The sequence below is a fragment of the Falco cherrug genome, chromosome 5, assembly GCF_023634085.1.
Source record: "Falco cherrug isolate bFalChe1 chromosome 5, bFalChe1.pri, whole genome shotgun sequence".
In the NCBI taxonomy this organism is placed as follows: domain Eukaryota; kingdom Metazoa; phylum Chordata; class Aves; order Falconiformes; family Falconidae; genus Falco; species Falco cherrug.
Window position 1 is genome coordinate 22075151 of NC_073701.1, and position 14996 is coordinate 22090146.

Here is a 14996-nt window from a genome sequence, read left to right on the forward strand (position 1 = left end):
CAGAACAGTTTGCTTTGCAGTTCTACTACTTTAATATAAAGTTCAGTATCTTGTTCTGAAATGAAAACTCATACAACTGTTGTTTTACTGCATAAAAACATCCTCTTTATAACAACAAACCTATGATATGTTTTGCTTAGAAACTGGTTGCCATTTTGGGTTTGGTAAAAAACTTTTATGGTTGTGAGGCCACACAAAGTGGAGAAAACAAAGGAACTTATTTGCTTTGGAAATACATGATTTTACTTTCTCAAGTGAAAACAGAATTTTGCAGATTTCTGAACTAACTACACTGAGAATGAAAATCAAAAGCATTTGTAAAAATTGTCCATTAATAGAGTTTAATAAACTATATATATTTCTACTTACTACTTTTCCTTTACAAAACATACCATACTCTTTTATTCAGAACTGATTTATGAAAATATATAAGGACATTGCCTAGAATGAAAAGGCTATCACCATATTCACTAGTCTACATATTCGCTTTCTTTTAAGGATTCAGCTCTTTACAGATTAACTTTGGGGTTTTCCTGTTTCACTTTTTCCCCTACATCAGAGAGGAAGCAGAATGAAAAATACTGAAGATCTCTAATTTTCAGCTACCTGCTTTCCCACAAGGCAGACTATTTGTCAAAAGGAGAAGCTGGGTGACTCACGTTAAATATTTCTCTGCAAATGTAACTCTACACACTGAATCTTCCTCTTTGCCCTTTCTCTTTTTAATACTTTTTTTTTTAAAGTGGTAACCTTAACAAAATAAATGATAGTGAAACTAAAAGATACCGAATTTTATCTTAAGTGACTATTTAGCTGCTTGGTGGAATCCTGAATTATGGTCATGGGGGCAGCAGCTCTGCCTCTTGGCCGTAAAACCACGTTCTTGAAAAGGTCACTCTCTGTCTCCGAGGGTTCTTCTTATCTTCAAATCTTAAAGCAGACAACTCCAGAAAAACAAGGCATAAACTGAAGCTGATGATGGTCATGTAGTACTGCAGGAGATAAGCCAGCTCTTCTGACTCTTAGCACTGTGGCCCTCGGACTGTGCCACACTACATCCATCATAAAGCACATTTGCAACACATGTCCTAACAGCAGTTCTACGCACTTCATGAGCCAGTGGGAATGAATCACCTCTAGGAAATGCCCACACCTCTCCACGCACCACAGACCCCCTGCAGCTCAGGCTGGCTACACCTAAGTGAGGTGACTCCCACCCTAAATGACTATGAGCACTGCTAGAGATAAACATATACTCAGGTGTCCAAGACGGTTCCTTTCACAGGGCACTCTGTGTCCGAATCCTGGCCACAACTGCTCTCTATTTAGGTTTGGTAATAACTTAACATTTAAATGTGAAATATCTATCTCCCACAGAAGGAGTATTTTCCCCACCTCAGTAATGGGCTAGACAATTACAAGAAAAATATTCTCAATAAGTGTTCATTACATTATAGGCTTTAGGACTTAATAAATATACTAGATATATTTAAGAACAAAACAAACACTTTTCAAACAGTAGATGCAGGGGTTACCAATGGAAAATGTAACAGGATCAGAAGGCGGTCCGACCAACGGTCCTTTCCGCAAGTAAACCACAACTTGGTACTGGGCACCAGGAACAAGATTTTCAATGAGGCTGCTGCTTGAATTCACCTAACAGGAGGAGAACACATTGGTTATGAAGTATTTACTTGGCTAATTAAAAGAATAATAAGGCTGTACTTGAACTACTCCAGTTATAGAAGGTATGATTCTGAACACACTGGCATCAGCAGCTAAAACTCCATTCGTTAAGCCCAAAATGGCAAAACTGTGAAAGTGGTCGGGACTGACTTGACAAATGATCTGACTCACAGAATCACACTTGCCTTGCTGCATAAGGTCAGCTGTCACCCTGCAGACCCATTCCCTCCTACTGTCAAAGTTTATTGAAATAGTCAGGCTACATTATTCATATTCAGGTGATATTATTCAGGCTGGAATATTTAGACCGTGTGTTTTCAATAAAACCCTGAAGGCTTTTCATCGGCCATCTGATTCATCTGCAGCTATGTGAGCTGAAGGCAGCGTTATGGGAAAGCTGTTTTGTGAATGCATTTGTTAAGTGACTTCATGGTGAAACCAGAAAGGAATTACTCTCTTTCACCTCCCCTGCACAGCACTACATAACCTGACTAAGGGACATTGTGATTTTTCTTTTCGGTTTGAAGCATCATCATTAAAATTCCTGCTGTGCCACTCCAGCTTTCAGTCAGAGCCAGGGGCAAAATGCCTGACCAAGTGATTCCTGGTCTGATACATTATGAAATGTCTTATCTCCTGAAAAGCCAGCTAACAGCAAATGCACAGAGCAGCTTTGAGGAAAGGACTTTATGCACCTGTTCTAGAATTGCAGGCTGATGTTTCCTACTAATTTTTTTTGCAATCTTTCCAAAGTCTGTATCACAGCCACCTTTGCATTGATGGTTTACTGCAATGCACATGAATATATCAGTGCCAGCATAGACTTAGGAGGAACAGAATTTCTCTTTAACAGATGCTTTGGAAAGATAAATCACTTTTAAATCATGCACAACGATAGAAATTGATAGAACGCTGCACTGAATTTTGCCCTTTTCAGCTCATCAAGGAGAATTCAAACCAACAGCCATTAATAATTCTAGGCATAATAAGCTGATAATATTTGATGATTAGAGGTGGTATGAATATTTGTAGTGACAGAAAGAAACAAATAACTATATTTAGACCTTTATACCTACTTGTAATAAACATGTTGTACAGATGTCTTGCTTATTCACGGATTAGCTTTAGGTACTTGTTTTTGAGTTTGTAGATGAATTCTATACTTTAATCACATCTGTGTATACTTGTGATCTGTGGTTTATAACCACCTACTGTATTATTTTGCTCCCTGATTAAATGACTACACTTTTAATAAATGGAAGGAAAATAACTCAGTGAGATTACAAACTGATTCTGAAAAACATTTCTCAAACTGTCATGGAAAGACACTTCGAAGCGTTTAAGTTCATAGCCACTCTTGGAATAAAACTCAAAACATTTTGACAAAGATTCATTTTAAAATACATTTTTAAAGGATGTAGACCCCCTGTATTAATTAACTTGCAGGGCTAATCACAAAGCTGAAGGAGATGAACATTTACTGGGACTGCTGGAGGTCTCCTTCCATTCCCATGGGCAAGGTGAGCGTGCAGCAGGGCAGAGCTGCAGACCTTTGCAGGCTCCTCCATCACACACATTTAGAGGGTCAGACAGAAGCTGTAGCACTGCTCAGAAAACGGCCTTATCAGCATCTTGGTAACTGAGGTGTGGGCTAAACCCTCTAACTGAAGCCACATGCCGCTGATCCATTATAGCACAGGATGTGATGTGGGATCACACTCACTAAGGGTTTCAAGTAACAGAAAACTGCCATATTTTGGGGTTCAGGATTCTTGATCATTATAAACATGTCCCACGCAGCAGCCCTAAAGAACTGTTGTCCATCCAAATCACAGATGGTCTAAATTACTGTTTACTTCCCCGTGCTATCTTTTTTTATGGATGAAAAGCTAACTTCTGATTGTCTCTAAGCTTCCAGAAAGTTTAGAGTCAGTTTCTGCATTCATATGCAGGAATCTAAGGAAGAATTTATGCTAGTTTGATGATAATCATGTGTGTGAGCACTTTGCTTAACACAAATGGATTACAGCATGTGCCTAAATGTTATCGTGATATGGCACCATTTTGCCTCCTGGCACAAAAAAGGTCTCAAAAGGGTACAGCATAACTTAGAAGCTGGAACAAAGAATGGGACAGTCAGTCCAAGAAAAATACAATTTCCACACTATTGTGGTTTACTGCATACTTTCATTCCTGAACTCTGTGCTGTCACCCCACTCTGCATCAGCCACGTCCCTTTAGATTGCAGAAGGGCGCACCTACCGCTGTGCCCTGCAGCCCTGACCTGGCAGGGCCCTCGGGCACGGCGACCCCAAACAGCAGGATGATCAGCATTTTTGCCCTGGATTTGAAAAACTCCTGCTTCTGCCCCTTACCTCATTGCAGTAGTGTTTTTCAAGCCTTTGACTTTCCTTTTGCTTCTGACAGGTCAGGGAGACCACAGACACGATGGTGCTGTTGCTGCCGCTCTCTTGTGATGCTGTCCAGGATGTCAGGGCAGTAGTGGAGCTTAACACCGTCACGGTCACATGCTGGGGCTTTTCAGTGAGCTCTTCTATCCATTCACCTGTGGGGCCTGGGACATGCCCCAGAAGCACATGTAAACAAACCACTGCATTTGAGGGACATATGTCAAATCGTCCTTCTTTTACTGGACTATTTACTACGACAAGTGAAAGAGGCTGGACTGACAGTGTCCATCTCCGCAGCCCTGGGGCTGTGAAGATGGCAGCCCCTGGGAAACCGACTGTGGCTGGTGCTGTTTCACCTGTAGCAGAGCAGATGATGAGAGAAACATCACTGTTCGGCAATCCAGATGGCAGTATTCTCTGTGGCTTACCAGAAACCACCCAGCAGTATCTGCTTTGCTCCAAGGCAATGTTTAGAAGAAGTGACATCCAATAAAGCACAGATCATGGACAAATATTAAAGGATAAACACCCAATTTTTTTCACCTTTTCACAAACTAACATACCCTCGAAGTGTACTACAGCCTTGAAGCGTGAAAAACAAGTTCACAGAGGGTACCACAGTGAAGAATCTCATTCTCCATCAGACATTTTGAAGCAATTGGTAGAGAATACAGGTTTAAGTGTAGATAAAATAACAATTTTGAAAATAACTTCAGTTAGACTTGATCAAAATTTCAGATGTCATGAAAAAATCAGCTTTTCTTGTCACTTTTAAGTGACGTTTGTGACAGCTCTTTCCTTCCTCCATGCAATTCTAATGGTACTTTATGTTTATTGAAAAAATAAAAAAATGCCAGAGCAAGAATTTGGTGTAAGATGAGCCTGTAAGATTTGACAATCCATACTTCTATCTGGGTGCAAGAAAAATGTTGTCTAATACAAAGTGAATTTGACAGGATGAATCACTGACTGAGTGCTACAAGGATAAGATAAGGCTGAAGCTACGAGCAAAATTTATTCACACCAGCAGACCCACACCTACTCGGGTAAAAAGAGGAAGTCAATCATTACATTAATGTCTGGAGCCAGTGGATGTCTGCGTAGCTCTCACTATTCAGAAATCGTTTCAGCATCAGCGTTAAGGGAACTGAGCTACCTCATGTCACAGTCCAAAGTTGTAGTCCCCACACAAAAAGCCTATTTGATGAGACTCATAAAGAGAAATGGAAAAGCAATTTCACCTTAATATTACTTGTGCACATCTCAGATTTGGCATACATATACATATAAAATCTATGTAAAATACTAAGGATCTGTGTTTGACAGAATAAATAAAGAGAACTGCCAAGAATCCTCATCTCGTTCTAAATGCCGGCAAAACTAACAGACAAAACCCCCAAATAATTTCATGTATTAAATGTAAAATGAAAATACTTGTTACATTCCTGCAACACTAATACTTTATACCCAATGAGATTCAAGTTCATCATTAATCTAGCAATCCATACACCTATACTTGGGATTAACATTTTTTCTTTTCTCTCAGGTCTCTGTCTCCAGGTAGCAGACTTCACGGAGGACACTGTATTGCATATTTTTTAATGGCTATAAGTCGTATCTTGTAAATAGAATAAAATTTGGTACTAATAGCAATGCTACATAATTTATTTAACATACTTGTTTATTTGTATATACTCTAATGCTTTCCATATAACGAAGCTTCCTAATAACTATTCCTAAAGAAAACCAGAAGACAGTGAAAGTACAACAGCAAAGACACTTTCTCACATGTGCTCTTTCCTCTTTTCTCTTTGTTTTCCAAGTATTGTTTCTTTCAACTCCAAAGTTTTCAAAAACACAGGAGGATAGTGGAATTCAGTTACATGCAGTCAAGTATTATGATGAATTTAAGCCTAAGTAGTTAGTATTTGTAAGTATTATGAGCTACTAAAGACACAATTTTTATTAAGAATTTACTTAAGTACTTGACTACATTTCCTTTTAATAGGAATCTTTCTACCAGCCTTAGCTACCCTTCTTGTGGCGGCATTCACTATCCTCCCACATGTAGAATTGTGTACTGCTGCAAGTATTCGCCTGTTCTCACTGTATGGGCATCTTGTAGGCTATACCTATTTCCTTTTGTAGAAAAAGGTGCAAAAGTGACCATAGCCATCAGAGGGATAGTAATCTGAATTCAGCAACACGTCTCACTTGCTAATCATGAGTTGTGATGTTATTTTACACAATAGTTATTACTTTTTTTACTAAATCTTCAGTTAAGAAACCCTTGGGTTCTACAGGGAAATAATAAATTACTTTTTCCCCTCTGAATTTAGCAGGCTGAACTATTTCATCTACTGTAATTTGCCCCGTGTACTCTCAGAGACCATGTAATTTCAGAGTTCAGTGTTTAATTGTGCAATTCCCACACTCTCAGCCTGAGATGCCCTTCATCCCTAACGTGGTACATACAGCCTCCAGGAGTAAGGAAGTTCAGGAATCTCTATAATCACCAATTCAATTCTCTGAATGAAATCCTCTCTTTGAATGATGCAAGAGGGGAACCTGTTCCAGTGAGACACTCCTGAACACTGGGCGACAACTCTATCAGATAGTCACCTGCTTTCGGTTCTTAGCTCTGCCAAAATGGCAGGATGAAGGTTCATCCAGGCAGGATATAATATGTAACATATTTGCGCTGTATTTCCTTCTCTAGCACACGGAATTCCGGAAGACAACACTCTTCTGATCCTGCAGCAGATGTCACAGCTGCCACAGTGGTCAAACTCTGCAGCACATTAGAGTTGTATCAGTTTGGGAGAAAAAGGCAGATTTGTTGAGATACTTACTGATGTAAAAGCTAAGTGTTTTTGCTGATTGACTTCCCCGAACTTCACAAGAGCCAGAGGAGCTAAATGTCGTTACAGACAACTTATATTTTCCTGGTTCTTTCAGTTCAGCAACAAATTTGTGAGTGTCCTCACTTACTGTCAAAAATTCCGTAGAGTTCTCTAAATCGGGGGAAGAAAAAGTATGGATTAATTGAAATTTGCAAGGCTCCAGACACTGAGAAAATGATTTATACCAGAAATGCTAATACTGTTTCTGCTGTTGGATTAAAAGGTATCCAAAAGGATTGGATTTATGTGGGTAGTTTTATTTCTTGCCATCAGCACAAGAATAATTAATGACCAAGGCTGCAGTATAGGTGTAGAGGAACAATAAACCCAGGACAAATTTTCATTCTGTAGAAGGGATGATAAAATAGGGTTGCCATGAATGTGCAAGTGAAAAACAGCATGGAGTGGAAGAAACAGAGCTTCCAATTTTCTATCTGTTGCATTCTTATTCTGAAAGAAAAAGAAAAAAAATACTATTTGCTCTCAGTGTGAGAAGGCTTATAAAAACTGCCTGTCAGGAACTAAAATTCATCTGGACAAAACAAATTTTAAAACAGAGAATCTTTAAGCAACATGGCAACTTTCTTGTAGCTCCATCACTTGAAAAGTGTCCTCATTCTCCACCACAGCCTCCTTGTGGCTTAAGGAATATGTTTGGTAGTTGTCCTCCGAGACAACTGTCAGTCTGAATCTAGACTATGCTTTTTGTATGCCCTTTCCAGTCGAGGTGCCCCTGAAAACCTTTCTCAGTGGCAGGCAAAATTACATGGCATAACGTACATTCTTTGTCTCAAATTTCTATCAGCTTATTTCTCCTTTCTCCAATATCAGAATGGATTTACGATAACTGCAGCATAAAGAGTGTGGCAATAGGTACAACAGTATAAATCTTGTTTAACAAAAGAGAATTGCAAACTGCGACTTACCCCTCCTCCCCTAATTTTATGACACCCAGCCAGAATTAGATACTGTTCAATGCAAGAAACTTCTCAAGAACTACAGCAGAACTAACAAAGCCCTCTGAAGCACAGTTCTAGGTTATTAATAATTTGTAGAGGAGGCGACCCACCAATGTAATTACAGAAAAGAGTTATGAAAAGGGTATAAGGCTCTGTTTTACCTTCCCTTTCAATATTGATATGGAAACCATCAAATGCAGTAGGTGGCTTTGGTGGTAACCAGGTCAGCACCATTTGTACAGGAAGGAAGGAAGGGGGCTCAGGCATGAGTTTTCCCGATGTGTTGAGCTCATTGGCTTCGTAATCACTGGAAACTGCATTGACAAACTCCTCTTCACCCTCTGATGACTCAGCTTCGTTAGACCACCAGTATGGCTGCGATGTGGTTTCATACTCAGTGCTGTTATAGCGGTAGTCTGGCCAGGCTGTAGATGTGTTCGCTGCTGGAATTTCAGCTGGGTTGTCAGAAAAATGACTAAGTTTTTCTTTCCTTATGATTTCTTGTGGTCCCATGAATGATTCTTCTGCAAAATTCCCACTGTGCTCTTCCCAGTTGTTTCTGTTGATTGGTACAATCTGAACAGAAATGTTTCGAGGTGGGTAAGGAACTAAAAGAGAAGCAAGCATTAGTCTTTTAATAGGTATGTTCTGTGCGCCTTTATGATGTGTTAATTCCTCAGAGAAATATTGTTTGTAGAAAAAAATGCATATAGGGACATTTTGAACTAACTTGTTAAGATTCTCCCATCCCTTATGTATACTTATAGGAGAAGTGAGTCTAGTGGGATTAAGGTGAGTGTAAATTCAGAGAAGAATCACGATTCAGGAACACCAGGAAGAAAAGCAGATGTGAAGTCACAGTAAATCAGACTTCAGTGCTATTACAGCAGCAAGGCAATGTGAGTGTAAATTTGTAACAGAGTATTTTCATTTATTTTATTGTGTCTTCCAGAAAGTACTTCTGTAGAAATGAATTGAAAAATATATGCAAAACTAATATATGGCATAGCTCATATTTAAGAATTATGACCTTCACGTTGCTGTAGGGGTTTTCATATGCTTTCAGCAGTCAACTTTTCACAAGCATCAAACATCAGTTTAGATTTTAATATTTGTGAAAGCCTGATCTTAAAATCTGGGTCTCCAGAAGACAAGCTTCTGGCATGCAAAGAAGTTACTTCAACTTATGCCAGGAGGTGAACACACAGCATTTTGTCAGTCTCACTGTAACTGTCTGTCTGCCCTTACACACAGTAAGTGCAAACACTTTTGACTGGCACATTCCAACACACTGGTTCGTTCACCTCCCCTGTCCAAGCCATGGCCACTGATACAAAACCAGACACTACAGTCTCATTGAAGTTTGCGTGAAGAACGAGGCATGGGAGTGCAGCAGGAAAGAAAAATGCAATCTTGTTAGTTGCTTTCTTATGGGTCAAATCCCCAATAACTATATTTAGGATCATACAGAGCTCAGCTGGCATCAGTTGGCTTGGCTCTGTCCAAGGCAATGGGCCAACATCAGTGTATTCATCTGAAGATTTGGCCTTTTGATTTTACCACTGGCTCATTTCACTTCGGACCCCAGAAATGTCTGTGGTCCAACAGATTAACAGAAAAGTTCTGGGCACCATCCCAGGACCAAATTAAATTAGTTCTGGATCCTGAATAAATGCAGTTTTCAGTCTTTGCACCATTTCTCTCTTGGAAATTAACAGTTCATGCTTCGGGGCATAAACTGGCTGTCAAGTGGGGTAACTATGACATTCTTCTCTGTGATAGAAAACTGCACAAGACGAAGGCCTTCTCCAACAGTTCAGCTATGATTCACTGGGCAAGGAGACAAACCAATATAGATAGATCAATAGTATGCTCAGTGCAGCTATTCCTGTGGCTTAAAAATGAACTCCTAGCACAAGGCCTAGGATATCTCATGTGAAGCAGAATTTATTTACTAAGAAGCAAGCTTTGTAACAGAAACTCTCATACAAATTTCCCTTTACACTCTGTTGTACACATACCCCTATGCACTAGCCGCAGCATCCTGCTCCCATTCTCCTGGCCAGGAGCAGCTCCCAGGAGTGCTTCCACACAGACCCTCCTCTCTGTGGGATCAATCCCCTCCCCACAGCAGAAAGCAAGGGACCCATACAGACTTGGAGCAAATGGTACTTAACGGTTTTCTTCACCTGTTCTGTGCTGTTTGGGCTCATGTTGGACCCCGCTGTATTCCACTAGCGTGCTTTTGTTGAAGGTTGCTTCCGATACCAACTGAAATGTGATGTTACTGTAGCATATACCTGGTAGCCAGTGATTGAAAACTGTTTTCCCTTTAAAGAAATCTGAAGAAGGTTTAAAAAGAAAAGAAGAAAGAAAAAAAAAAAAAAAGAGAAAAATCCATCAAATGTTCACTTCCTGATAATAAAACTGCAAATGCTGAACTGGCAGTATTTCAGATGTTTAAACATTGCTCAGCCTGGTCTGAGACACAACATTCTAATAATTCAGTTTGCCAACATCTCTCCTGGCTGTCAAAGCCACTTTGCTACAAAAAAAAAAAAAAAAAAAAGGAAAAAAGAGGAAAAAAAAAGCGCCCACTACAAGAAACATGAACTACTTTTCACAGGAAAGGGAACTGAATCTGGCAACCTGTTCCGTGTGACACACAGTATCTCAAAGAGCATCTGACAGTTTCTGCAGACTTTTAACTGCTGCATGAAGCCTCCTTGGCCTTCTGCTGACTGAGGCATAACGTTTGGGGTAGATGCTCAAAGGGCCATCCACCACACAAATGAGCACAAGCTGCAGTACTGAGACTGAGCTCACATCCACCATAAGTACACGTGTGGGCTGCAAGAAGTTGCTTAGGGCATTTTGGCTACAGGAAGGAGTGTGCAAGAGTATTAGTGAATCTCTTAATTCAGGATGACTTCTTTATTTATTAGCAGTTGCAACATTACAGGCCCTGGAACCATGCATTAGCTGTAGAAGACAAAAATCGCTGCTGGTATCCCTTTTGTTCTCTGGAAGGAGGTGACCTATATTTTGTGCTATGATCCAGAATCACCCCTCCTAACTTCTGGCATTTCACAGCATTGCAAATGTGATACCTAGCCCCACTCTGTATTGAAGCAGAGAGACTCCAAAATTTTCTCACCTCCTACTGGAGGTGTGTATGTCCCTTTGTTGCCTTTAGAGAGCTTACAGCAACCAAACTTCTACTTCAGGAGCCTTAATCCAGTGCCTAAAATTCATTCCAGCACCTACTGGATTGCTCAAAGGCATTTTCCTACCACTTTGCAATGTTAAACCATTGGGGTTTCAGGGCTCGGAGAGTATACAGGTGCCTTTCTCACCTCTTAGGATGCTTTCCATAGGACAGTCCCATTTAAATCTCTGAGACAGATGCTATGCTTAAGCTATACTGCAGGGCAAAAGGGAGTTCAGTTATAAAGTAAATAAAAAAGAAAACAGAATTTGTTCGTTACATTATTTAGATGGGTAGATTGGTTTTTTAAATTGTTTAGACTGTCTAGATTGTTAAATTGATTGCCCTTGATTAGATTATTCTAAGAAAATAGAAATTTATAATATGCAGCAGGGTTTATTAGCTCAGGGACAATACTGAATGCTACAGTAATGCACATAAAGTACTGTACAGCACGGTACTATTAGTATTGTGTCACTGTATGGTGACAGAAGTACCAGGTTAAAACCCTGCACCAGGAATCAAGCACACTGAATGGCTTTCCCAGCTCTGGGGCACCCCAGAGCTCTCCTATCAGCTATTCACCAAAGGGGAAAACCTTGGCTAGAGGGTAGAGACTGGAAACTTTTTAATGTTTTTAACTGACACGGACTGTCATCCAGGGATTTCAGCAAGCATCTAAAAAGCAAAAACATATCTCCATCCTTCCCACTGAGTTCTGGGTCTCTTTCTTTCTTCCTTTGTTTTGGATTGTATAGCAGCAGGGAAGATGAAAAAATGGTGGAAAGTCTTTTGGATTTTAGTATACATGCTTATTTGGAATCACCAGAAATTGGGGATCCCTTCCCAGGTTGATTTCAGAACTGATTAAAAAAATCCAGACCACCTAGTCTTTCTCTAAAATCCAAAAGAAAGGAGGCATCACTAGAACTAGGATGGGAAGCAGGTTTAAATCCAAAGTGAACCAACAGCTCAATTTGAAGACCCACCTCTTACTTCACGATATAAAAGTCATTATATAAAGAGACACATTACCAGAAATATAAATCATGATAACGAATGCATGTCAAACCCACACCTAAGAACACTGTTTAAAATGTTTCCAGCAGAGTTAACAATAAGTTTTAGTGGAAGAGTTTCCTCCTACCTTTGTACAGCATTGTTCGGTAGTCTTTTCCTTCCCAATAGCTTATATTTACCCTGGTAAAAACATTGTACTTCTCTGGGTACTGAATTTCAAACAACACTCCTGTTTCTGGAGATGGTTTGTAATCATAGATAGAAACACTGCTCACAGGAAGGGGTTCTAAAGGATATACAAATAAAAGGAAAAAGGAAAGGAAGGAGCAGATTAATAGGCAAACTGAGTTCTTCACACATATACACCACCAATGAAACGAACTGTTTTGCTAGGTATAGCACAGGCACTCTCAAATCTACCAGATGATATTTGGGGCTTCACAGAGATCTGGGGAAAAGACACCTGAGATGTTGTCAAAGCCAGGATTCCTGTGTTTCCCCCCAGAGTAATTTATGTTCTTGACACTTAAACTTTAAATGAAAAAATTCCTTACTTGCCATAAAAATTAAGGTTGATATAGCAGTTATTATTTAAGCATTCACAGTCATCACCCCAGAAAGATTTTCATTTTTAATACTTGCCAATCATGTAGAAGTGCCCCGACAAAACCAACAAAACACTTGAAATTGCTCGTAACCTTGGCATAAACATGAACTTTTAAGATTAGCTGAGAAGCTTATCCATGTAATGGCCAAAGAAAGTTACCCGAATGAAGATTTTCTATTTTGATATGCATTCATTTCTTTATTTCATGGGTAATTACACACTCCCCATTCCTACATCTGAGGGCCACCCTCCTCAACACATTTATTTACATCAAACTTCTACAAAATACAGCAGTACCATTACCCTTATTTTACAGATGTGGAACTGAGGTACAGAGAAGTAAAGTGGTTTACTGGAGAGCACAGGGGAAGCCTGTGCACAGAAAGGAGGTAAGTGAGGCACTGCCAATCTAGTGCTCTGAACTCTGAGCTGAGTGGGCTACAAAAATTAAGAAAAATACACTGTGTCCTGTGATGTGGCATCTAGATCAGTGCAGCTCCATCAGCTAAGGAAAGCTGTGTTAATTCACTGCAGCCAGGAGTCTAGATAGTTGCTAACAATAAGAGAGTCAGTTTTATTCAGCCTCCTTTATCCACACACACACAAAGGAAAATTAAAAAAATTGTCTTTTGCTTGATGCTCTCCTGAGCAAGAAAAAAATTATAGCAACCCAAATATACATCGGGGTTAAGAGGGCCAAGCGGATACTGAAAGCACGGTTATAGCGTTAGATGAAATTTGTTATACTAAACATATTTTAATAGCTATAGTTAAGCCTACATCCTTATAAGTATTATCATGTTGATTTAGTTCTGCACACTGTAGGGAACAGACTGAAAAATGCAGGCTGTTGATTAGCACGGCTTTAGAGGACACATTTGAGTTCAAAGTTCTGCTGCAGTAGGCCCTGGAGAAAAACTAATAAAGTATTTTTCCCCAAAGAGCATATAATCACAATGGGCAAGAGAAATTGTAGATGAAAGGGAAGAGCAGTATCAGTTTCAAAAGTGGAATTATCCCACAGAAGGTGGAATAAGTTATTCAAAGATAGAAAAGCAAGACCGTAGTGGAAGTGAAAATTAAGTCCCAATTAGTATTTTCAGTAAGCATGGTATTTTCACCACAGTATTAAGTTTCCAGATGTGATGAGAAGGGGAGAATTAAAAACAACTAAGAACAAAAGCCACAGATGCAAACAGAATCTTTCCCAAAGTCTTAAGAAAAATTCATATTGTCATTCTTAACTTTGCCAGAGCATGGGAATGCAAAGGTGCAGGGTTATTAAACTACTTCTCATGTCAAAGATGCTTTATTAGATAAATATCAGTTTACTTGTATGCTAACCATTTACAAATAGAAACTTGCAATCTCACAGACACTAACAGTAATAACTTCAGTGATGGGATCTGTGAAAATTTTGTTGACAATTCATGATAGCCTAGAAATAAATCAGAGTAACGCAGAACATGGGGAACAAAGCCTACCCTCTTCTTTCTGCTGAGGCTTTTCCTATCACTTATTCTGAAATAAATACTTGATCTGACTATCCACATGACCAGACGGATCATATCATAGCTGACACAGCACACAATAGTAGTTTAAATGTCAATAACAATCTCCAAATAGCACAACGCTTACATGCAGTCATCTTTCATGTTAGCGGGTGTGCCCTGGGCTTTCTTCTGCTATCTCATTCACATCTGAGGTCTCCTTATTTCTGAAAGAATTACTGAAACTTCCTTATGCCAATGATTAAATTACCCCATTTATTCCTTCCTACACCAAATCAAATAAAGGATGGAAGTTATATTCATTTTTAATCCAAATGATTTTTCCTCCTGATGCTTTGATTTAATTAACTAATAATTGAATTAAGCAGCAGCCACCACAGACTCTCCTTCTTGTTGTTATCTTCCGCTTACTATCCTCTCCTTGCTCACGGCTGATGTTAGCAGAGTAGCATGAGTGATATAATGCATTTTAAAGATTCGTCCATTATCTTACTTCCTTCGGCACCAAAGCTTCACATCAAAAGCTATTTGCACACTGTGAAATTAAAAGGACACTCAGCAGATAAAAATCATGTTCCGTTTTTCACTTACTAACTGCTCCTAGGGTTATTAAACTTACAGAATACAGAGTAAAATGTCACTCTTCACTATCTGTATCTATAATTCAGAGCATAAACAGTCTGGCCTTTTT

The 14996-nt window shown here is 39.4% G+C and overlaps 1 protein-coding gene across 1 annotated transcript in view; it reads right to left on the minus strand.

The window, feature by feature from the left end:
• PTPRO (protein tyrosine phosphatase receptor type O) overlaps window positions 1-14996 on the minus strand; it is a 155398-nt gene that overhangs the window by 46447 nt on the left and 93955 nt on the right. Inside the window, 6 exon segments of the mRNA XM_055711435.1 lie at window positions 1536-1656; window positions 4062-4261; window positions 6950-7111; window positions 8121-8567; window positions 10149-10301; window positions 12315-12473. Coding sequence (XP_055567410.1) covers window positions 1536-1656; window positions 4062-4261; window positions 6950-7111; window positions 8121-8567; window positions 10149-10301; window positions 12315-12473 — 1242 coding nt within the window.